The sequence below is a fragment of the Eleginops maclovinus genome, chromosome 7, assembly GCF_036324505.1.
Source record: "Eleginops maclovinus isolate JMC-PN-2008 ecotype Puerto Natales chromosome 7, JC_Emac_rtc_rv5, whole genome shotgun sequence".
NCBI classification, from domain to species: domain Eukaryota; kingdom Metazoa; phylum Chordata; class Actinopteri; order Perciformes; family Eleginopidae; genus Eleginops; species Eleginops maclovinus.
This window is the reverse complement of record NC_086355.1, coordinates 14,637,684-14,661,668: the sequence shown is the minus strand read 5'-3', so window position 1 is coordinate 14,661,668 and position 23,985 is coordinate 14,637,684. Positions and strand designations below refer to the sequence as shown.

The 23,985-nt window shown below is 39.9% G+C and overlaps 1 protein-coding gene across 2 annotated transcripts in view; it reads right to left on the bottom strand.

Moving 5' to 3' along the window:
- LOC134867508 (receptor tyrosine-protein kinase erbB-4-like) overlaps nt 1–12,142 on the bottom strand; it is a 252,825-nt gene extending 240,683 nt beyond the window's left edge. For both annotated transcript variants that reach the window (XM_063888129.1, XM_063888130.1), the window contains exon 1: nt 11,783–12,142. In XM_063888129.1, the coding sequence (XP_063744199.1) occupies nt 11,783–11,861 (79 nt within the window). In that variant the 5' untranslated portion in view covers nt 11,862–12,142. The remainder of the gene's footprint in view (nt 1–11,782) is intronic.
- Nucleotides 12,143–23,985: the final 11,843 nt, after the last annotated feature.

Genomic DNA, 23,985 nt, shown 5'->3' with positions numbered 1-23,985 from the left:
AAATGTTGGATCATTAATAGAAAGATTCTCAAACAAATATAACCACTGAATGAAAATCACTTTACCTCTCGTATTCATCTTGAACTCTCCTAAAATGTAGAGTTTGTGATACACAAAAGGAACCAATTGGCGTAGCTGCGTTTTTGTTGGTGCTTTGCGATAAACTGTCCGACCCTTGGGAGCAGCCCTATGTTTTCCCATTAAGCTATACTGACAGCTTGACATTTCCCAGGGTAGAGGGGTCTGATTCAGGTATCTTTTATTCATCCTATTGACTTCACATTGCTGCCAAGACAGACAGAGAGCAAAAAGCCTGGAGTGTGGTAGACGACGTTTAGAGGGAGAGCAGAAGATACCTGTTGTTGTTATGTTTACTGCTCAGATAGCCAGACACAGCTATGAGACAGCTGGGTGACACATACACAATATACTCATCACCATGCAGACAGAGAGATTAGGAGATATTGCCAGCACTGAGAGGCTGAAGCTGCCTTTTTAATGGGAAGACTTGAGGCAGGCAGGTGCGGTGCAGAGACAGGAATCCATCCCTAAAGAGTTTTATACTTTGCTGTGTTATGCCTTAAGAAACTGAGTAGATAGAGAAACAGCTAAGCTTGAAAAGTCATTTTTTGTTCTCTTAAATGAACCATATATCCACTAAAAGCTTGAGATTTCTCACTTAAAGACCGAGGGGTTCAAAAAAAGGTGCAGAAAAAATGTGCTTCTTGTATACATATCTATTTTTTTCTCAGGTTCATGTTGTTGACTCCTTGACAGGATCCATATCTCTCCAGACAATGTTCATGAGATAAATGCTTGCCTCATCTACAGGCGTGTCACGTGGGGTTAAGAGCCGGGAGTCACGGTGGGAGCCTCCTCCAGGACAAAGCACTTGGGGCAGGGAGACACTGCAGGCCTTGTTCCCGTTTGCTTGGCTCTATGTCAAGTGGGTGTTTGCTTACTGGGAGGTACAAGACCCCCCTGGAGGGCACCGCAGCACATAGCCTCAGCTTGATTCAACTCAGGAATGTATATTTGCAAGATTTACTGTAGGTCCATTAATGATTAAACATTGCCTATTTATGTATCAATAATAAACAATAGCTACACCTGACTGAAGATCATCAGATGTACAGTACTATACTGTACATCTGATGATCTTCAGTCAGGTGTAGCTATACTGTAGCTATACTTACACTATAGTACCATGCATCTCGAGCCAATGCAACATGATATGATCATAAGGTCTGTTTCATGTTTTGAGCCCTGCATTGATGTTTGCTGTTTAGTGAACAGGCAACAAAAAGCATAATGATTTTTAATCTATGAATGTAATTTTCAAACATAAATCCCCTTTAGGATCTTATACTGTATGTTTTTAGAACATTTTGCAATACTAAGTGCTTGAACCGGTTAACATCCCCATCTTAATGATAAATGCACTACTGTTTAGCTACAAACAGTGAGTATTGTTCATGTGTGCAATAATTTCATCGGGAAAACTGTCTCCACATTTTGCACCCAGCATTAGGTTCATTATTGAAAGTCATTACCTTAAGTGTGCTTTCAGTGACAATCCTTTTATTTTATTACATGCTGGCGGTCGTGGAAAAGCCACAGTGTGATGTAAAGGAAAACAGAACAGGTGTACTGTTTGAGGAAATGCTTATTCACCCTGGCAACCCTAGCAAAGCATGCTGGTCAATAGGGTCGAATACACCCCCTTTCCTTCCTTTGTCTTTTACTTTCCCTGTGTGCCTCTCCCCAGCATCTGGCTGAATCTCACCAGTGTCCTTGCAAACGCCCTCGGGTGAATCGGGCCATGTCAAACTTGAATCCATCAATCACTCAGCGCCAGCCAAGAGGGAGAGAAGGGGGGTGGAAAGGCAGAAACGGAGGGATGAGCGCCGGGAAGACAAGAGGAGCGGTTAGGGTGAAGTATAGCCACCAGTCCACCCTTTCTCAGCTTAATTTTTGTCTCTCCCAACCTCCCCGTCTGCCTCTACAGCCGCAAGAAACTCCAACTCTTACAGAGCCGTCAGGTCATAAGAGGGACTCTCAACTCATTCACATCAAGAGGTTCACCGACCTAAACACATGTCTGGGGAGAGGAGATGAGGACAAGGAGAAAAGAAGAGACAAAAGGAGAAAGAAAAAAAGCAACATGAAGAAACTGAAGGAGAAAAGAAGGAGGGGACACGGGAAAAAAAAGAGCAGCATAAAAAGGGAGGACAATGAGGGGCACAAGATAAGCCATGACAACAGACAACAGGAGCAAAAAGAAAGAGGTGAGAAGAAGTAACGGTGAGCCTGTCTGTGTGTGTGTGTGTGTGTGTGTGTGTGTGTGTGTGTGTGTGTGTGTGTGTGTGTGTGTGTGTGTGTGTGTGTGTGTGTGTGTGTCCTGTGCAGAATGAAGTGTCTCTGTCAGAGCCCCAGCTTCCCCTCTGGGTCTCTGCTGATTAATTGTCCGTCCAGCTCCTGTGATAGCGACCACTTTAACCAAGACTCCCAAGACACTCACTACCGTCCCATCCCCGCCGAAAGACACCTCTCCTCCCATTTACCCTGCTGCCCTTCTCTGGGCTAAAATTAGGAGAATTCGCCCCCCCCCCATCCCTTTTTTTTTTTCTTTGGTCTTTCCCTGGCTGCTACAAATCACAAATAATCTTGCATCAGCACCCCATTCACCTTGCCGTCGGGGGATAATGTCTCTCTGTGGGGGAGAGGTTTTGGAACAAAGGCAGGGGGGCTGAAAACAGCACAATGTACAGTGTTCCCCCTGTGTGTTTACATGTGCTGAGATAAAGCACCCCTGTCTCAGGTAAACAGTCTAGCACAGCAGGGCCAAATGGCAGGGTTGACTTTGGACCTGGGTTGCACTTAGTCAGCTCCTGTCTCACATTTGATATACTGTACACTCGCATTCCTCCACCCATACCATCCCACACCAACACACACACAAACACAATGTAAAGATTGCCTCTATAACAGTATACGTCTACAGCTGCTACAAAAAAGATTGACACAAATTAACTTCAATAGAGATGTTACCAAAAAAGAGATTTTCCGGGGTAATCATTTTTGGCGCAATGGGTTCCCTTTTTTTAACAATTATGCATGAATTCAAAAGAAATGTGCTTTTCTACACTGTGAACAATAACTGTCATACTCAGCATTGTTCCCTTTCTCCCCCCTCCTTCTCTGTCTAGCTACAGAAGCGTAGCATTCATCCGTACGACCATATAGCCAGCCCCCAAAAGCAGCCAAGGTCAATTGCCTATCCTGCTCCCCTCATCCTGTGCTTTATGTACCTTCACATCCAGGGAAAGAGAGCTGCGCTATTTCTGCTCTGCTGCAAGGTGACTGCTGCTTCACACCAGCGACAGCCCACTAATAGAGGCTCGGCAGAGTACTGAACATTTCCTCTACCGTTGAAGAGAGATGTATAACAGTCTATCTATGAGAGTGTAAAATCTTGTTCATGTCACTTTTAAACGAAAAGTACAAAGATGCTCATATCATGATTTTAAACCCTAAAAAAAGAAAACAACTTATTCCGCATCTTTTTATGGGGGTGATTTTTTCGATTGATGTGGAACGTGCATGAATGTGAGGACCATAATGTTGTCTGCTGATGAATAATACCAACTAAATTATTATCATAGTATTGAGATTCCTGATTTTCCTGGCTCATAATATTTGTTTTGGATCACAATTAATGTCCCGATAAAAACTCTCAAATTAGTTTTTTTAAATCATCGCCCAGTAACTCCAGTGGTCATGTTGAAGAGGTTGTTATGCCAGCCAAAATATCTAAACATCACTGCCTTCATAAAAAAAACTTGCTTAAAAACACACAAAGAAGAACATTATTATTAACATGAATGTAAAGTCCGACATGAGTCTGGACTTGAGGGATTGAAGGTGACAAGACACATCCCTGTTGATAAATAGGAAAACCTAACTTTTTTTAATATCTTTCCTCATTATTTTATTGCCTCAGCCTGTTTTTTCTTGCTTTACTGTGTCAAATTCACCTCATCCACATCCCTGATGAAAAATAACTCCCTTATTATCAGAGATGTGCGTTAACTGTACAAAGTTTGATATGTTCTGGTATTAAATGGTGATGTTTCAGTCATTAAATATAAATCCTGATGACATTACAGTCAGATAATCCACATTTTGTGTAACTGCTAACATTTCCCAATAAGATTATTTTTTTATTTTTGTGGTAGGATGTTTGGTGCAGCCATTTTTCATTCTTGCATAGATAAACTATTTCCCTGTAACGTCAGAATATCTTCACCTCTCCCTCTCTTTCTCTCCCAGATGTCTCCTTACAGCTGCCATGACTGACTGCAAACTCATTTATTACAGGTCACAAACGCCAAGTGCTTCATTTAAAAAGGACACCAACCCCCCCTTGTCCAACACAAGTGAAAAATCGACCTGCAAGAATATCATACAGGGCACACTCCATGTGCACTAAACGGTGGCCAACAGCACCCAAAAGATGGGAACAGGGGTTTGAGAAATGGGGGTTAAACAAATAGACAATAGGGATTGTTTCATCATGCATTTCATTCTACATGAATCACAACTAAGCATAACAGAAACATAAGAGTCAAAGAATACGGTTACTCCTTTTGGGTGACTGACATAAATAAAGAATACAATGAATAGTTCAATTTTAGGATCTTGTCATGAAAAAATAGCAACAGGCAAAAATCTCATGCTGGGATTGTCTGGCTAGTTTATAAAGTGCTATGATTAACTTTGAATCTTTGAAGTCAAATCTTAAAGATTGACATTTCATTCTCCATGGCAGCCCCTATGGTGGAAAGCAGTAACTGCAGATGCGCATGGGATTTATTTTTTAGGGAATGTTACCACAGACACCCGTTACTGCAAAGCCAGGGGTTTCACTAGTGGGCCACAGACTTGATCAACATAGTATTACCCCATTTGGTGATAGACAGTGACTTAACAGAGATTTTAATACAAATATTACTTAACCCACTAACACACCCTAGGCCTCTTTCGTATTTATTCAGGCGTACAAATCACCAAATCAAGATTTCGCATGAAGCGTATGTTCCGTCGGCCATATCCGATATCATTCAAAGCCTGTCTGTAATTACATTGTAAATGCAGATTAGCTATGAATATTTTATAAGGGGATTACTAAAAGAGAAAAGAGACAGAGTGGGAGAAAGTTGAGAGAAATCAGGCCTTTAACACACACCCACATGCACAACTGCATGAAAAGCTCGTTTGAAGGTGGAGCTAGTCTTTCATGCCCAAGTTGTCAGGCTATTATCATCCTTTCATATGTTCGCCACCATTATTAACTCTGAGCGGGAATAGAAAAATTACACAAAAAGTGAGAATAAAACACATCACTCCAATATGTCAGGCTGTCGCCTCAGAGCGAGAAAAAACATTGCAAACCAACTCTTATCTTTGGACTCTTATTCTGAAACGTAGCGGTAATGAGTGTGTCTTAACAAAGATTAGCCATAATTTTCATTGTCATTTTAATGCTCCCACATTATGTGGAGGCTTACAAAGCCACAGATGAAGGCAGAGCGTGGGTGGAGGAAGAGGAACAAGCAGACACTGGAGCAGAGAGAAAGAGTCTCTGGAGCTCTGTTAGTCTGTCAGTCACCCTCTATCCCTCCAACCATGCAGCCTAGAAACAAACACTGACAGACAGTCGCTGCCGCACACAACAACACACGTACAGTACATGCACATGTTTCCCAGACCCTTTGTCACCACATTTTGAAACTCTCAAAGCCAGGATGTCAAAGGGGTCGGTGTCTGACAGCCTCCTGCAGCCCTTCAGGAAGACGCGCAGGACAGACAGGCTTTTTGTGAGAAGAGTAGCAGCAACAACAAAGGAGATCAAAAGTATGACAGACGTACATGATGCGTTCAGATTCCGGACATCTACATCGTCTAGTGAACACAGGACTGAGGGCTTTCAAGGGCCTCGTTCTCCCACATTTGCCTTCAGAGTGAAGGCCCAAGAATGAAACAGTGGGTATGTGTGCAAAGTGTGTGGGAGTGCTCCAATGTGTGAGGAACACTGGCACCAGTCCACACTGACAGACTGTGTGTGATCCTTTACAAAAAAGTGCACCACCTTTCAAATTCTGAAGAAATGTTCATTAATATAAATGCTGTGTTTGGCTGAGTTTTGTTTCCATTTCTGACTTAATGTCAGTGAAACTGAGATTAGTTTATTTTTTGTCAATGTTTTACCACTTGCTTCTGTTGTACTATTTGTCCATTTTCTATAGATAACAGAACTTTCCCTTGTGCAAATATTTTTTTATCCTGAGAGCCTTGAACCTTGCATCAACCATGACACAGAAAGAGTCTTAGCAGGAATCTCTGACCGACCGACAGATGTCTGCACTGTGCATGTCCCCTCATCGTCTAGCCTCTTTCTTTTTGTGTTGATTCCATTTCAAGACACTCAAAAAGGCTGAATTGTAGCAAAGACCCCGAGCATTGTATTGTTTTTCATGCTGCCAGATCTACTTGGTACTTGGTGGCCCTTAACGCACATTTGCCAACCTAATTAAAATGTAGCAGATTGATTTCCCCGCTACGGAAACTTAAGTCCCCAATCTGTCTAAACGAGCGGTGGTATATTGTCAAAGACATCAAGCAGGACCTTGCTTGTGTTTGTGGATATCGCACTTCCTTATTAATGAAGGACTGCTGGACTTTTGTGTATTCGGCACTCTGGGCCCATGTTACACTCAGGCTATCCGTATTTCTATTTGCGTCTTTCTCTTTTGCTCCCATGCCTTTTATTCTTGCACACTAAAACTCAAGTTCACTCCATTTACAGAGAGCAAAAAGAGAAACCATAAAAAGCAATGAACAGAGGGAGAGAAAAACAGCATTAAGCATTCCATTTTAAACAAACCATATCAAATCTGCAGTTATCTAATTGCATGTAAACCTCGCTTTAAGCATAGAATTTGAATTTAAAATACTCACGTGACAAACAGCTTGCAAAATCATGCATGTGAAGAGATGTGAGATACTCCATTTAAATTATGGTTTCCTTTTAATAGCTGAGCCGACACTAAAGCATGGCAAAACACATGCATGTGTATGTTGCGTATATAACTGCAAGTGATAAATGAGGGTGCAGAGCCTGTAAAGGTCACATAGGATATGATCCAATCATTTCTGCTGGCTGCAGACAGACTGACTGGTTATGAGCCCATCAACAAGTCAAAACTGGAAAACAATTTTCTGCAGCTGCATCTTCAGAAAGAAATAATAATAATACAATCCCTCCGTCATCCGTGGTAATCTAATATATTTTGGAAGAAAGGATACAAATACAAAAGAGATAAGTCCCTGTGGTGGTAATTAAAGAATATTGTGGTAATATCCCAGCATATTAAAAACAAAAAACACCATTATGGACAATAAGGTCGTAGACCCAGTATTGAGTAGGCCACTGCACAGCGCGCTTTTAGTCCCTGTTGGAATATTAGAGTGATTTTTCATGAGGGATTCTTGGGCCGCATTGTGGGTGCTACACATGTATTATTGATGCCGGCGGTTCAAAAGCAGTTTGTTTGTTGAGAAGTGGAGAGATTTATAGAAGACTTAATGGTTTCCACTTCTACAGTTTAGATTACAAAAACAGAAGGTTTTTTATTCTTTATCTGGCTGCAGGGTGAAATCCCCAGGAGAGGAAAACACAATAAAAAGGTTAGAATTTATTTTCTGCAGAAAATGTCTTGGCTGTTTTGTTTTCTTTTGAAAGTTAGTGACACATGGCAAGACATTGACAATCAGACACCTTTAGTATAGTATTATCACTGAAGGGACAGATCATCAAACAATCACCAGAAAAGAGGAAATATTAATCTACATGTGAAACTCATCTTTATTATTTGTAAAAGGCATGGCAGCAGGATTTTGTGTTGGATGATAGGGCTTAACAGATTTTCAATACAATGGATCAATGGCCAAGTTGCTCCTCATCTCTTTCAGAGACAGAGGAGATGAAAGAACCAAGGTTCACATTCCTTTATCCAACAAATGGAAGTGGATCACCACCTAATCAAAGACTGCCATTCTTCTAATAAAAGCCTGGTGGCGGTGGAGGGTCAACGCTCCTTTATCAGGCGACAGCAGGCAAAGATATGAGTGTGAGAGGGCTTTGTGACGAAGCGGAGCTGTGTGGCCCTCCAAATGTGTCACCATTATTTTATTACACAACAGAAAATGGTGTACAAGAACTGCCAGTCTGCAGAATGAGAGTGAGAGTGCACAAACATGAGGAACAGAAAAGGAAATCCTCACTGCTCCTTTTATGAGCATCTCTCTGAACCTCCCGCAATCGTTTGTAAACATAGTCATCAGCTATAGACTAGAAATGCACTTAATAAAAAGTTAGTGCTACAATAAAATCAAGAATGCAGTAGAGGGTATAATCCCCAAACTAAATCAACCATCAATACATTTTAAGAAGGTAATCCATCTACCTTTTGTGTAGAATCCTTAAGTTAAATAAACGCTCAGTAACTATAACACATAATAAACTGTTGTAAAACAGGGTCATTTAAGGGTACAGTTTATCTACATGCCAACAGAAAACATAGTCCACACATACACACACACAGTTGTATTCGGAATAGACGACTTGCCTTACACTCTAGTGCACAATATATATACATACACAATATATATACATACACATTATATATATATTCATTAACACAAACAGAGTTTTGGAATGTGGCTATATGGTTTATAATTTGCATTTGTATGTAATCCCCACCTCTATCCTCCAGCTCAGTGTGTAGATGGTCAAAAGAAAAGCAGTGCAGGGACATCTTGCAGACAGGTGCCTTTATGTGATTAGGGAACATATTAATTCAAGTTTAGGTGATTTTGTGTTCTATTTAGGTACTGTATTTGTGCTGGGGAAGTTACAGAATGTTTATGATCTTCAGTAAACAAACTACAACTAGTAGTCATGTAAATGCTCTGATTTCCATGGTTGTATTAAATGTGACGTGTTGAAGATAGAAGATTTGAAACTATTGTGGTGTATTAAATCTGTTCACTATCAACAATTGAGTATTACGTTTTTAATGACCCATTAGATAAGATGCATGCTTTCATCCAACAACCTTATGAGAAAGCCCTGGTGCAAGTGAGTGTTCCCTATAACATTGTACATTATGCCTTACAAAATTCCCCAGGCTACAGCATGCATACAAAAGCGAATACAACAGGCAACAACTCGTTCGCGCGCGCGCATTTGCACACAAAAACACAAGCGCACACACATTTCATCACGTTGCCTTTCTCTGCCTTTTCAATCTCACAGACGGATGTTAATCCACGTTTAAGCCGATGTATAACCTGCTCTTTCTACGTTTGTCTCGGACTCTGTTTTGTGTTCCTTTAACTTCCAAATACATTTTTTAACATGATTGTGGAGCCCCACCAGGGGATGGGATCAGCCTGTCTGTGAAAAAGCCAAACGGCAGGAACAGTTTTGTGCTGGATTCCCTTCGTTTCCGAAAAATGCACAAGGGGGGGTTTCGAAACACTTACTCATTGAATCGTATCTTAATTTCTATTTGTTCTAATTTACATCAAATCTGCTTTTCCTGCTCCACAGCTTTTATGGACACGCACTGCAAAACACCAGTCTTTATAAATATTACAAAAGAAATCGAAACTAAGGCATTCTATAATATGTATAGAAAACAAGGACATTTCTTTGTTTTTCCTTCTAAAATGCCCAAAATAATCCACAAATCAAAACCCTTGAATAAATCTTGCACACAATGGGTGGAGCGGGCTGTCGCCTAAAGACCTGTGCCAATGTGTCCTTCAACACGTTTAAGTGAAACAGAATATTAAATCATGCTATTTTCTGGGGAGGGCACAAATGACAGGAGGACACACATTTCTCTATAGCTTCTCTCTCTCTAATCTGCGTCCAGCCTTTTGATTCAATCACCCTGTGTTCCCTTTAAGGGGGTACTGGATACAGATTGTATTGGCCATATGTTACAGTGGTTGGCCTGTGCGTTAAACTGTGAGCATTCACTGGTTTTTAAATCGATTAGACTTGTATGATGCAAAATGTCTAATTCAGAGTTTTGTTCTTTTAAATGTATGGGGTTTAGGTTTTGAGAAAAGAATTTCACTTGTTTTAAGAATTTCACAACGCAAAAATAGACCTATCTTAATGACCAGAGAAAACAACGTGACACAGAATGGGTAAAAGAAGAATTATATCTCAAATGAGTTATTTCCAACACTGGCTGGGACAAAATTAAATTAAAAAAGATTTCCAGACATTGCATTATCATTGCGTAAGATTCATTCATTTGTTTTCTTTATTTACGGTTTAATCCAATCTTCTCATATCAGTCACGGGGGGGGGGGGGGGGGGGGGGTCTTGCAGGGGGTCTACTACTACCGTCACTAAAAACAATTGAAAGGAAATTCATAAAGGTAGAGAACGGGGGTCAAATCAAGGATATGTCCATATTTTCTCCAGTTCTCATTCTTGTCCTGCTTGAAGGTAAATATGCATGTGGATGAGGATTTTTGATCTATCTATTTGTTGTTTATCACACACACACACACACACACACACACACACACACACACACACACACACACACACACACACACACACACACACACACACACACACACACACACACACACACACACACACACACACACACACACACACACACACACCTTTACTTCCCTGTGCGTAAAGAGCGCCGCTGCACTGTACAAACGGTACTGCCACTGCCTGTGGAAAGTTCCGTGCGCAACAACGCAGACAGTAGCCCACGGGATCCCTGAGGGGGCTCACTATAAAATAAGGAATAATGTAATTCCACGCTAATCCACTTTGCTTTGATCCCGATTACAGAATGCATATGGATGAATGTGCACCACTGTTATCACCCTGTGCGCAGGTGAGGCGGTTACACAGATCAGTACCAAAAAAACAATTGAATATTTCCAAGCCTGCAGGACTTTTAGCCTAAAGTTGGTCAAATGAGTGCCCTTGGAATGACAACGCCTACGAAGCGTAGATCTATTGAATACAACCTGCTGTGCAATAAACCAATATTTCAAATAAATTTGTGGAAAAAATAAAATACAGGGGTGAACATTTTGTATCGCTACTATAATTGTTATTTGGGGATAAAATAGTCTTGAGAGGAAGAAAGAATAGACGAAAGAAGGAACTTTTCAAACACATTAGACAGCCTGTGTAGTGACATAAGGACAACAGCACAGTAGCCTGTTGTAAAGAGAGTTGTCACTCCTCTGTGTTTGTCCACACTGTCTAAAAGGACACGTGCTTTGGACAATAAATGCTCCGCTTTGCCTCTAAATTCAACAGTGCCGCTCTGTGCAAAACGACGGAGCAAGTAACTGGCACGGATTCACTCAGCCCTTCGTAACAGATACAACCTGCCATCTGCTCAAACCTGCACCTGTGTTTCAGCAGAACGTCAGCCCCCTTTCAGGTAAATACTATGGCTGTGACAAAGACGTTGCATCAACATTATATGACTGATAGTGGAAATGACAACTGTAGGTGTAGAATGTTTCTGTCAAGTGCAAATACCCTTTGTTTCGTGCATAAACAGCGCAAAAACAAGCTCTATTGATAGTTTGTGCCACTGTGCGCACCGAGCACACACACAACTGCGCACCGGGGAGCAAACGCATGGCGTCCACTCACCTGATTGTGAAGAGCTCGACCCGAACAAGAGGCAAGTGAGGAGAAAGCCGAAGCAACACAGGACAGTTGTTGGTTTCATGGTTGTGCTGGGCAAGTATCTCCTTTAAATTCACATTTCCAGCAGCGTATCCTTTCTTGAAACAGCCAGAAAGGATGAGTCGTTTGTAGCCTCTTCAGCCTGGGAGTTTGGAGACTTTAGTCGCTTTGACTAAGTTTACAGTTTGTCCGACAGTCTCCTGCTTTGCCTGGTGGTGCCTGAAGGGCTAACTAGGGACTGATGTGAACGCAGAAAGTGTCGAATGTTAGTTTCCAACGCGCGCACTGGAAAGCTTGTCTAAACAGTAAAATGCAGTACTCATGCCATTACTCCCCGACTTGGATACAGTATGCAGCTGTAGACTCGTATTCTTCAGACACACCTCCGAGCTGCTGAGCTCCTCCCACTAATTCTGTGATTGGCACAGGTGCATGACAATCAGCCTAAACCCCGCCGGACACAACTCCATACGCCTTGCTATTGGTTGACTCAAGATGCCAAAACTCCATGAATTTGTGCGCCGGCTCCGTTGCACCTGTCACACTGAATACAGCCGAGATGAACGCTGTGTGAAGGATTTATAGGCGTAATGGGTGATATCGAGCTGAATATCACTTACAGGTGGCTATCAATGCGCTTTTGAAGATTGTATTCAGATTTGATATAATATAGTTTCATATTGGAGGTGTTGGTGATTTAATTCTGAATTCAGCTCAGCACCGTGTTTGAGAGTGAAATGACTCATACGAAGTACTAGGATACATTTACTGATGTTATAATCAAGATTATAGTAAGGCTATTCACTTTCTTAAGTGTCTTTATTTTTATAAAACGACGTGATGAGGTAAATAAGAAGAATTCCTGAGGCAAACGTATTACCCAATGTGTTTATTCATAGTGCATCTTAAACAGGGATTTCATTTTTCTTCAGTTATCAGAGTACATTACAGTTGAAGGCAATATCTCTTTTTATCCAGGATAATTATTTCCCCAGAGGTGACTCAGTGTAAATGATACAAATAGAAGTCAAATAGAACGTTTAGATAGGGACGTGTTTTTGCTCACTGAGCTATTTGTAATAGTTTGACTTTGTGGTGACAGAAAAAAAAACTAACATAATAGGAATATAGGAAACAATGTGACAAAAGGTTATTACTTTCTGAACCAGCTGCTGCTCACTTTTGCACTTTTAGGAGAAGGGTGAACGCTTCCTGTGGTTACAATATGCCTGCACATCTGGATGGGCATCATGCACTCTGACTGTCCCCCAACCATAAGTTCTCTACACGCGCGCGCACACACACACACACACACACACACACACACACACACACACACACACACACACACACACACACACACACACACACACACACACACACACACACACACACACACACACACACAGCCCATAAGACTTAAAAGGCTTAAAATACTGTAATAGTGTTTGTGGTGTTCACCTTAGGCTTTTTTTTTTCTTGGGTAAGCAGGTAAAATGAGGGAATTTTACCCTCAAGTTTTCATAATTAAACCATCTACTTAAGTTGGAACAGTATAAACTCTTATGTGGTTTTATATGTAGGCACTGTAACATAACTGCAAGAACGTTTTATCATTATGGTGTCTTTTAAGGAGCAATAGTACTTTCTACGTTATCAAAATACATGCCTGTGCAATGACTTACTCGAGTTCAGGAACATCCTTATTTTTACAATAGGCACGTCAATCCTCCTCAGAAATTAGCCAAAGCTTTAGTTTGCTTCTAATAGGGAGGCATACCGCCGCCCACACACACACTGCCTGGCCCTGTGCTTTTGCTTTTGCTTCTGATCCCTAAACAGTGAGCTGAACTTCCCTGAGTCAATTGTATTCAACACTTTAAGAAAATGAGATGCAGACAGTTTTCACTTTGAAGAAAGTCAAAAGGATCAGTTGTTTTCAGCTTGGTTGCAGAATGAATAGTGCACTGAACTGTGAGGGGCATTTCTTGAACCTCCGCTGCAGTATTGACCCTTCACCAGTGGGGGGCGGTCTATTTCTCACCTTATAGGTCACAGAACCAGCATAGTGACACAGTGGGGGGTGGGCGATCCAAGCTGCCACCAACTCGTTTCCTGACTCGCTGTGTGACATTGACTTCCTATCGGAGAAGCTTTATTAAATATTCCGTTGCAGAAATGAGCTTTTAATATCACTGACACCACAAATTTATTAAGAAATATGGAAAAATTAGATCTGGCAGCGTGCAAGGAGGGGAGGCTTCACTCTAAATATGACCCACATGGCAGCCATTTATCATTTATAATACCGAAAATGTAATTTAGCTACGTTTTGTATTTTCACTATACATTACACTTTAAGAGACACCTACTGACAGAATCAGCCTAATGCTGTCAATTAGGTAATTTATTCCAGGGGATTATGAGAGGGAAAGAGACAAGGTTTCATGTGTTCTCCTAGGCGTCCCCGGTGCATGCTGTACAGCTAATCTAATACATAACCCCCTGATTTGTTTAATGGATGAGACTTTGCTGCTGCAAGAGGCACGCCAATAAAAGCCGGGCCCTCTAGAGGCTATTGTGCCTCATAATGATGCCAGACACACAATGTGAGAGTTATGAAGCAATTTTTTATCATGCGGCACATTGTTTTGCTCTGTTGGTGCCGTGCAAGTAAAGGCAATCTCTCCCTGCAGCATAGCACTTCTCCCCCACACTTAGATAAACCTTCAGTATGATAAACTGTCCCAGCCACATGTTGCAGTGATGAATGAAGTTTGAGATTTAAATACGTGTCCTTGTGCTGATCATTTGGTGCTTTCTGTTAACCATTTCTATTAGATTTGTGTTTTCATTAGTCTAGTATGGTTATGTTGCAACAAAAACATTGTCACTGGAGAAAATGTAAGTATAGGCTATATATCCAACAGCCGTTGACCAATTATTACTGACCCCTTACTGCTTCTGCAAGTGATACAATGTCCTTTGAAAAAGTAGATTAACAGTAAAAATTTCAATTGTAATCAAACTAGGTCTCAATAGCAAACACAATGTGTTCAAAACTGCCTTTAGAAAAAAAGTAAGCTTTACTTTAAGTCTCGTGCATCATAACAAAATACCTTCTGATGGCAGATAGCGTCACTGGTCTTCCTTTATGCCTCTCCCTCTTATGTGCTCCTATCTTTCCACGAAACAAACAAAAAAAGGTGAAAAAGATGAATGTCTTTCATATATACATTCTAAGATGCAAGGACGGCAAAAACGCAGAGACATTTTTTATTGTCAAAACAAAACAGTTTGCTGAAGAGATAACACTGAAGTAGGAAATCTCAGAACTATCCTAACAACAAACAATATATTATTTTTTTTACATGCTGAGGAAGTGACAAACAAATATCAATATGCCTCGTGTACTAAATATATTTATTTGACATAGTTTCTGTGGTAATGTGTTATTTATTTCATTATACTTAACCTGCTATGCTAATCATACATACAAAACATCCTATTCAAAATAACTACTGTTTGGTATTGGGTGGCTCAAAACCAGAATCATTTACAAGTTTCTCAATACCAAATATTGTACCATGAGTTTGGAAGTTGCCTTTGGCTTGAATCAAAAGAAAAAGTGACACTGCTGCTTACTTTTTGCATCAGCTTTTTATGCACAACTTACATGAGCAGGATCTGTACTCATCATGCAAACCAGGAAACATTGCGTAAAAAGAGACAAAATTAGAGTATTTGTACAACAAGCCGGTCTGAATCCTCATGGGTGGTTCAGAAAGCCAGAGCTCAGAGATTTACAGCTGGAGATTAGTTTATCATGGAAGAATTCAAAATGCAGATCAGTGGAGATGTTAGCATGGAGATGGGTAGTGGTTTTACATGCAGTAAATGTAATTATCTCCAAAATAATTGTTGCTGCTAATGATAGATAACTTTGTTATCAGCAGCCACAATGGTGAAATTAATTGCCCTCAGGATTACATGGCATTAGACTTATTGACTAGGTTGAGCCATGAAATCCTGATTGCATATATCAATATCAGATGTTTTTTTTAGATAACCATTGACGGTATGCAATATTTCTGGATGGGCAGAATTGTATAGGGACATAATGTTTTTTTATGTCAGTTTTTAGTGTAGTGAAAATCTTAACGATATAGTGCATAGCCTACAATTGTTAAAAAGGAAATATAAATGGAGGGATTAGTCTTTTCCCTGACACCAATGATATACCAAAACATATACACCTCAAAATCTTAACTTCTCCAATTTAAGAGCAATAGCTTCTATCAGTAGGACCAGTTTTTCCGACAGAATTTATCACTAAAGCTAAAAACAACAACCCGAATGCCTCCTTGGAAGAGTAATTTGAGAGTTAACATCAGTGCAGTAGTCCAGCTGGAAATGAATCACAAAAATTGCCTTTTCTCCCTGTGTAATATATTCACACAGTCACTCGCCTGGGAAAGAGGAAGCAACAGGAATGATTTGGCTTGGTTGGACACTTGTTTGTGTGGACATATACAAAATCCATGACAATAGAAAGATTTCTCCGAGTGTTGTATGCTTATAGCTATTTCTGTTCATATTCTTCCTCTCACCAAACTCATATGGTGGCTATAGAGTCAACTGAAACTCTGACTGGCCCTGCACGAGCCACACTCAGTGAGCAATAAGCCGCGTTAGCGCATTACATACACATGATTACGTGGCAATTTCCTCAGTGAATGAGTCTCATCAGAAGTCACTGAAGAAGCCACTGAGTGTGTAATTGTTTCCCATTAGGGGAGACGTTGACTGCCATCGAGTTGCATCTCACTGCAGAGTTTGCTGACGAATGCTCACTGTCCACTGAGTGTATCCATGCTAATTTTGCTGTGGGTTGTGATGGAATTGCTCACAACCCCAAAACCACCAGATCAGATTTAGAGCGAGTGTGATGCATCATGTTTCTTTTTTTATCTGGTGAGAAAAGAACTGCAGGGCAAGGGTTCATATGTTTGTTGATTCACTGAAGTGACACCAGGCTTTAAACATTATTATCAGTCATATCAATGCCTGCAGTACTAATGTCTCTGTGGCTCGAATGCAGTCTTTACGCAGTGCTGTGTGACTGTACTTGCTACATTCGGAAGGCTTATAGTCTGAAATAATTGCACGAACATTAGTTTAGTGTGCTACTGAGTTTATGCTTTACTGAAAGTACTTATGTGCACATGTGTTTTCTTGTATTTTTATTTTGACAATTTCCTTTATGAACTAGCAGCACTTCTACGGTGTTAACATATCATCTTCTGCACCATGCACACTAACACAAACACACTCCCCCTCTCTAACGCCTGCACAGTAGTGATGAATAATCGTTAGCATGCACCATTGTGAAGGGGTTGTAAATTGGATAGCTTACATTGCAAATTACATTTAAGTCAAAAGTTCAAATGAGGCCAACCATGTCAAGTGCGACATGAGGATGAGACAGATAGAGGACTTTTCTAGAGTTATTAATGGCTGCTTGGAATAGGCTTTGCTTTTGCACCATTAAGTTGAAGGGGATGGGAGGTGATCAGCCGAGAGAGTAAGGGGTATACTTTACACTGCTGCCATCTTCAGGATAGAGGTGGAAGGGTTCTCATGATTGCGGGGGAGGTTCAGGCATGTCGCTATGGCTATTATGGACCTCAGAGACAGGGAGACAAAGAGACATATAGATAGTATTTATTACATGTAATATACAATATCATTATAATGAATTATTCAGTTAAATTAATGAGAATGATCTTGTCCAAACTTGTGCAAAAGTGCTTAAATTATAAGAATTAAAACACAAACTGCTCCCCAAAAAATTTAAATTAGCAGGACAAAGAAAAACATTATTGTGTTTCTATTTAAATCAAGACAGATTGCATGGTGCTTTAGTTTGGGTATCATGTTTGATTAAAACAAGTCACCACTGGATGGCAGTATGAACAAGGGTCTGAAGTGTAATACAAGTGGACCTCCAACGGCACAGTGACTGCAAAAAGAAAAATTTGCCATAACTTCTGATGTGTACACGTGTGCAATTTCTCTTGCACACGTGTATTTCTTGTATTGATTGTTTGATTAAGAGACAAGAGGAGACACATTGAGTGTAAGTGAGGCAATGCCCAGATCAAATCATTCTAAACTCAACACAAGTTTTGCAGCAACTTTATCAACACATTTCTTGAATCATCTTAAAAGTGATATATTTTTAGGAGGAATTACTCAACGCAAATGTTGTGATGTTTCGTCTGACACATTTCACATTTCACACCACACTTAATAAAAACTCACTTCTTGAACTAATAGGACTTCCTTTTCCTGTTTCCACAGAAAGTAAAGCTGTTATGAGATAAAGAGTACAGTTTGAACTCACAGTTTATTGGATGAATACATGGCTGCTCATGTGCAATAGTCCCATAGATAAACAGGCTTTACAGTATTTAATATTCTTTCTGTATGGATGTGAACTCCACCCGCATTTTGGCAGTTTTGTCTTTAAACAAATGGAGAATTTCCCGATCGATAATTCAAAGCCCCAAAATATATTAAAGTATTCAGCCCTGCATGCAAATCACAACTGTGTTTGAATGAACATAAACAGGCCACATATAATCATTGGGAACATTTAAAAAGCTTGACCAGCAAGATAGTTATATGAGAATCATGGACTGGTTTCTGGCATAGTTTCCATCCTGTTTCCATATTCATATAAATTCACTCTTTAATTAAAACAGTGTTAAACTGAAACACATTCATGTTGGTAACTTCACCATATGATGAACCATATGCTTTAATACAAATGAATGATTCACTGTTCTTTTTTTTCTGTTGCAGTTCAGTTTTTCTCAGTCATTGCATTTGAGTCACCTGTGGAAATATTATCCCTGAAAATGATCATAATGAGAATTTCTTAATATGAAGGTGATGGTGTATGTGGTAAATACAGAAACATTCAAAGTATTATAATAATCAACACATAATTAGATTATTAATGGAAAGTAAGAACTTGAATGACAGCATACCTTTGCACCATTAACTTTTAAAGTGGGTCTCCTGGTGGTGTTTTAATGACTCACATCATGGACATTTTTTGTCAAGGAGGCCCACCCAGGTAGGCCTCAGCAATGTTAGAAGTGTGTCAGTTTTTCCATCTGAGGTTCTTCCACTGCTCTCTTCTGAGAAGCCAGTTTTATCTTAGCATGATGTTATTAATATACAATTGTGAGAACTGAACAACTTTACAAACAGAAACAAACACATCACTTTTACATTTTTTTCTATAGTCCCCTCGTTCATTTGAGAAATCCTTTACGTCATAAACACAGGATTACCAGCAGTGACAGCACTTCAGTTTGAGTAACACAATTGTCACAGCCTTTTCTGAGAAGTACAGTAATGCCAAACCTTTCAGACTCACAGAAATCCTGTCAGAGACTGCTTGTGTGATGACTCTAAACTCTTACTCAAAGTAGAACAAAAAGGGGTTATTATCATGTTCTGCCATCAAAAAAGATAATATAATGTTAAGACAAAAGAGGTGTTGTGGTATTACAATTTGGTGATAGTAGTCTGATAATAAAGTGACGAAAAGCACAGGGAGGGGCTAACAAGCGGTGTCTTCCCAGCCCACAATCAGCAGTGAATGTGATGCAAATGGAATAACATAAAGGGCTGACATTTACTTTTGCACTTTGGTTTAAAGTTTATGTAGTTGCCCTTTAAATCACTTGTGATCATTTTGAACATTACTCCTTCTGTCGACCCCTTTTAGGTCCTACCCCCGAAAAACTCATTGCATTCTTTGCAGAGGAAAAGCAGATTTGTCAGAAACACTCTGAGGATGAAAACTATATTTGAAATCTAAGCAAACAACACTGATCATATAGAGTTCTCAGTTTACAGGTCAGATTTTAGAATCAGTCTAAATATAGAAAATAATTTATGAAACTTCCTTTTCTTTATTTGTCTCATCAGAAAAAAAAAGGTTAGCATTAATTTCCTGTTTTCAGTTCAGCTCTTTGCAGCTGTGTATCCATTTATGTCAAACCACCATTGCCTGTATCCCCCCCATCCCAATGCCAGGTTCCAACAATAAAGTTGTAGCTGTTTGATACATGGCAGGCCTCAAACCGTATCTCACTTCCCAGTATGAGTTCAAGTTGATCAGCAGGTGTACACTGCTCTACAAAGCCCACTTTCTCTCTTTCTGTCACGTTCTCTATCTTCCTGTATCTGTTGCATTCATCCCTCTTTCACTCTGTCTGTCTCTTTCAGTTTATTCTTCCCCTCTCTCAGCCTGACTTACCAAGAAGATGTTCTGATGTCCTTTCTTGTTCACTTTCCAAACCTGCCTTTGCTTTCTTTATAACTGTTTTGCCCTTCTTCCGAATATCCCATTGCCTTCTTATAGGTTTTTTTTTAATGTTTTCGTAAAACACCTCTCTCACATGTCTTTGTGTGAGTTTTTCACCCCACAGTTCCTCCCCACGAGACATGGCTGCACAACGCGGGTACAGCAAAGGAAGGAAAGTGGAAGTTCCCCCACAGTTACTTCCTCCCCACATGAATATTGCGACCTCGCTCTTTTAAGCGCCCTGACCACAAACCAGCCCTAAATTACCCAGAGGCCCTTGCAATGACACCTCACCAACATTATGGTGTCTGTTCACAGGGTGTCAAAGTTGGCCTAATAAAAACATGTAATATAGAAGCTTCATTTCAAGCTAACATGGAAACCTCGAACATATATAATTTGTAGAGCAACAGATTAAAAGTGATAACATTAATAAAGGTAGAACAAGCAATGCCACACAGGATTGTCTTAATCACTTACTGTAACAAAACTGTCAATAGAAAGTAACATTTTTACAGCCTGGTAACGTCCCGCTGTAACCAAAGACGTTGCCATAGGTAAAACCAGGAGGAATACGTTTTCATGGTAGGAACAGACTTTACTACCTCTAGTTGTAATATATTGATTATAATTTAATTTGAAAATTTTGACATTTTTTGAAAACTTGGATTTGATGCCGATACAGTCAAAATAAGACTGCTGTCATGTTTCATGCATGCAAATTAAGCATTGCTGATTTCTCTGGAGGTGGGTCAAGGCAACAGCTTAGTGTGATGGTGCTTGGGGGAGTGAGTGAGAGACTAAGCACTTGCTTACAACTGAAAAACTTACAGAAGTCAAGTGAGTAGGCATAGTAGACAGGAAACATCCCATGCTAGTTTTCAGGGCCCCCCACGGATTCTCAAGGTTTGTAGCACCCCTCCGTCCACTGTCTCACCTCCAATGTGTCAGAAATGGGATCAGTGAATTGCACAACACATTTCCCAGTTTCTCAAATTACATCATCATCACAAACACTTACCAAAGCTACAGCATGTGATACCACCTATCTGCAGTGCTTCAACTAACCTGATAACTTCTAAAATATGGGTGTGTTCCAGAAACAAACTGGGTGTGTTTGTGTGTGTGTGTGTGTGTGTGTGTGTGTGTGTGTGTGTGTGTGTGTGTGTGTGTGTGTGTGTGTGTGTGTGTGTGTGTGTGTGTGTGTGTGTGTGTGTGTGTGTGTGTGTGTGTGTGTATGTGTATGTGTATGTATGTGTATGTGTATGTGTATGTGTATGTGTGTGTGTGTGTGTGTGTGTGTGTGTGTGTGTGTGTGTGTGTGTGTGTGTGTGTGTGTGTGTGTGTGTGTGTGTGTGTGTGTTCTGATGTGTCTTTACTTGTGTTTGTGTAGTTTTAAGGGCCAGTCCTAACATCCACCACTACCTGGCAGGAAAAACAGGAATTGGTCTAGTCACTCGTCGATTGCACAACCTTGCTGTGGATTCACACTCGGCTGAAAGAGATCTAGAACTGCTCCCTCCACTGCAACCTGAAACCCAGATGACAGGCCAAGCAACTTGTGGCTTAGAAGATAGAAACATTGATTGCATCGTTGTTTATCTGGACATCTGCACCACAATGTTTTCCTCTAATGTAAAAATTACAATATCAAATATTATACTTCTTCCATTTTAATAGTATTTTCTTCAACATGGTATACTGGCTGAATGCTTGTCAGACTCCATTGCCAATATAAGGTGTGTTTTGGGTTTTTTTCTGAGTCTGTAAAGTGTGCCTTTGCACATAGGTGTGTAGGCTGTAGTTTCCAATGCTTTTGACACCGTCCGGACAGCTCTTATCGTCTAACAGGATTTGCTGAAGTAGTGTCATGGGCATTGTGGCCCAACAGAGGAAGTCATGACACTAGAACCACAAAGCTGTCTCAGACCCCTGATCCGAGAAGAAGAAAAAAATAGTTTCACACGATTATATTATTTGGACGCTGAGGTCATATCTGCATTAAACGCAAACTATCTCAAAATTATGAAGAAATCATTATTGTATTAACTACAAGATCAACTTTTACTTTTGACACTTAAATGGAGAATGACTAATAGCCTGGCTGACATTCAGCTGCTAACGTTTTTTAAAAAGCTTTATAATGTAAGTGATGAATTCTTTATTATCATACAGCAATTTCCTTGATCATTTTTAGCACGGACTGTCCTCCGCCATTCTTTAACACTGTAGCTATTTAATTACAGTACATCCAATCAATTGATGAACATGCTGCAGTTGTCATTAGGGATAAACAGTAGAATGAAGTGGTGATTTAGCCCTCAGTGAGATGAAGAGTATGCACTGTTCAAATGGTTGACTGTCCCCACCCAAAAAATCCGGTCTCAAAACCAAGAAAAATGTTGATAATTGTTTCTCCTCAGTGATGAAGACTATGACTCAAAGCTTACAATTAGCTACTGATAATCTTAATTTAATGCATTTTTTACTTTATTCAAAACAAATAAATTGTAAAAAATGCAATTATATATTTTGTAGTTGTTTTAATATTTTCTTCATGTTTGCAAAGTCTGAGAAAAATGCTTTCTGTCAGAAGAGCACCACAAACTAAGGGGATCACCTTATCACCCCTGAGTTAAAAGTACAAACCGAGAAATGATCTAGATGGGAACAAACGATCAACTGACAGGCAGGTAAATAGGTAGAATCTGAAGATGAAAAGATACAGTTTGGGGTCTGCTCAGGCTATACACTTCTCAGTTTTGCCACTGCCTTCAGGCAGCTTTGATTTGGTGAGTGTTTGCTGTGTGAATGTGCGTGCAATACACAGATTAAAGAAGTAAAGGGTTGAGGAACACTGCTCTGACATTTAGAGGCTTCAACAGGCTCTATCGCCCACCTGCTTATAAACAAAGGCTGCAGAGGAACAAACACCAAAGTCTTTACAATACAAACTAAGGCAAGGCTTTACAGTATGGTGTCAAGAATGATTCTTTACATAGAGATAGAAGAAGTAAGACTACAAAAGTAAATTACATTTAGCAAAAACCATTCTCAGATGAGCTTTCACTTCACTGAACCCGAAGCTGCCAATTGCTGTTTCAAGTAAACAACTGATGCTGAAAGTTATTACTTATTTGTTTCATTAATTGATCTCTTTAATAAACTCGGACAGATTTTCTTATTTTTTTATAATGATATAGAAATGTGTCAAAGGAAATTGTAGGCCTATTTTTGGCTTTAGACTGATTTATATGACTTTGCTTTTGATATAATATCTTTCATTTCACAATTAAAACATATCACTTACACTGTTTAGACCTTAAATCCAACAATTACCTGCTGGCTTAACCCCTCAGTGCTTTACAATCAGGGCTTGATTTTTTTCAATCTGATATTTTTTTCTCCTTTTCATGATTAATGACCAGGAAATTGACTTAAGTCCAAGAATAGAATTCCACATGTGCATGAGCATGTCATTGGTATGACATTGAACAGAGCAGTTGTTGTCATTCTGCTGAAAAGCAGAGGGATAAACTGTGGTGAGAAATATCTGGTTCCATGGGTGGTAAATTATCCAAGACACTATGACCTGGATTTTCTGATAAAAGTCTTTCCTTCAAGTAGAACACAGTAGGATGAAAAGTCTGAATATCCTGTGAATAGACAGAGTTACTGATTCATAATGTCTCCTGATGATGTTGTCTTTCTCTAATTTATTATTTCCATTTTGCTGTAACAGCACAAAACCACTTTTTTTTTTTTTTTTTGACTTGAGCTG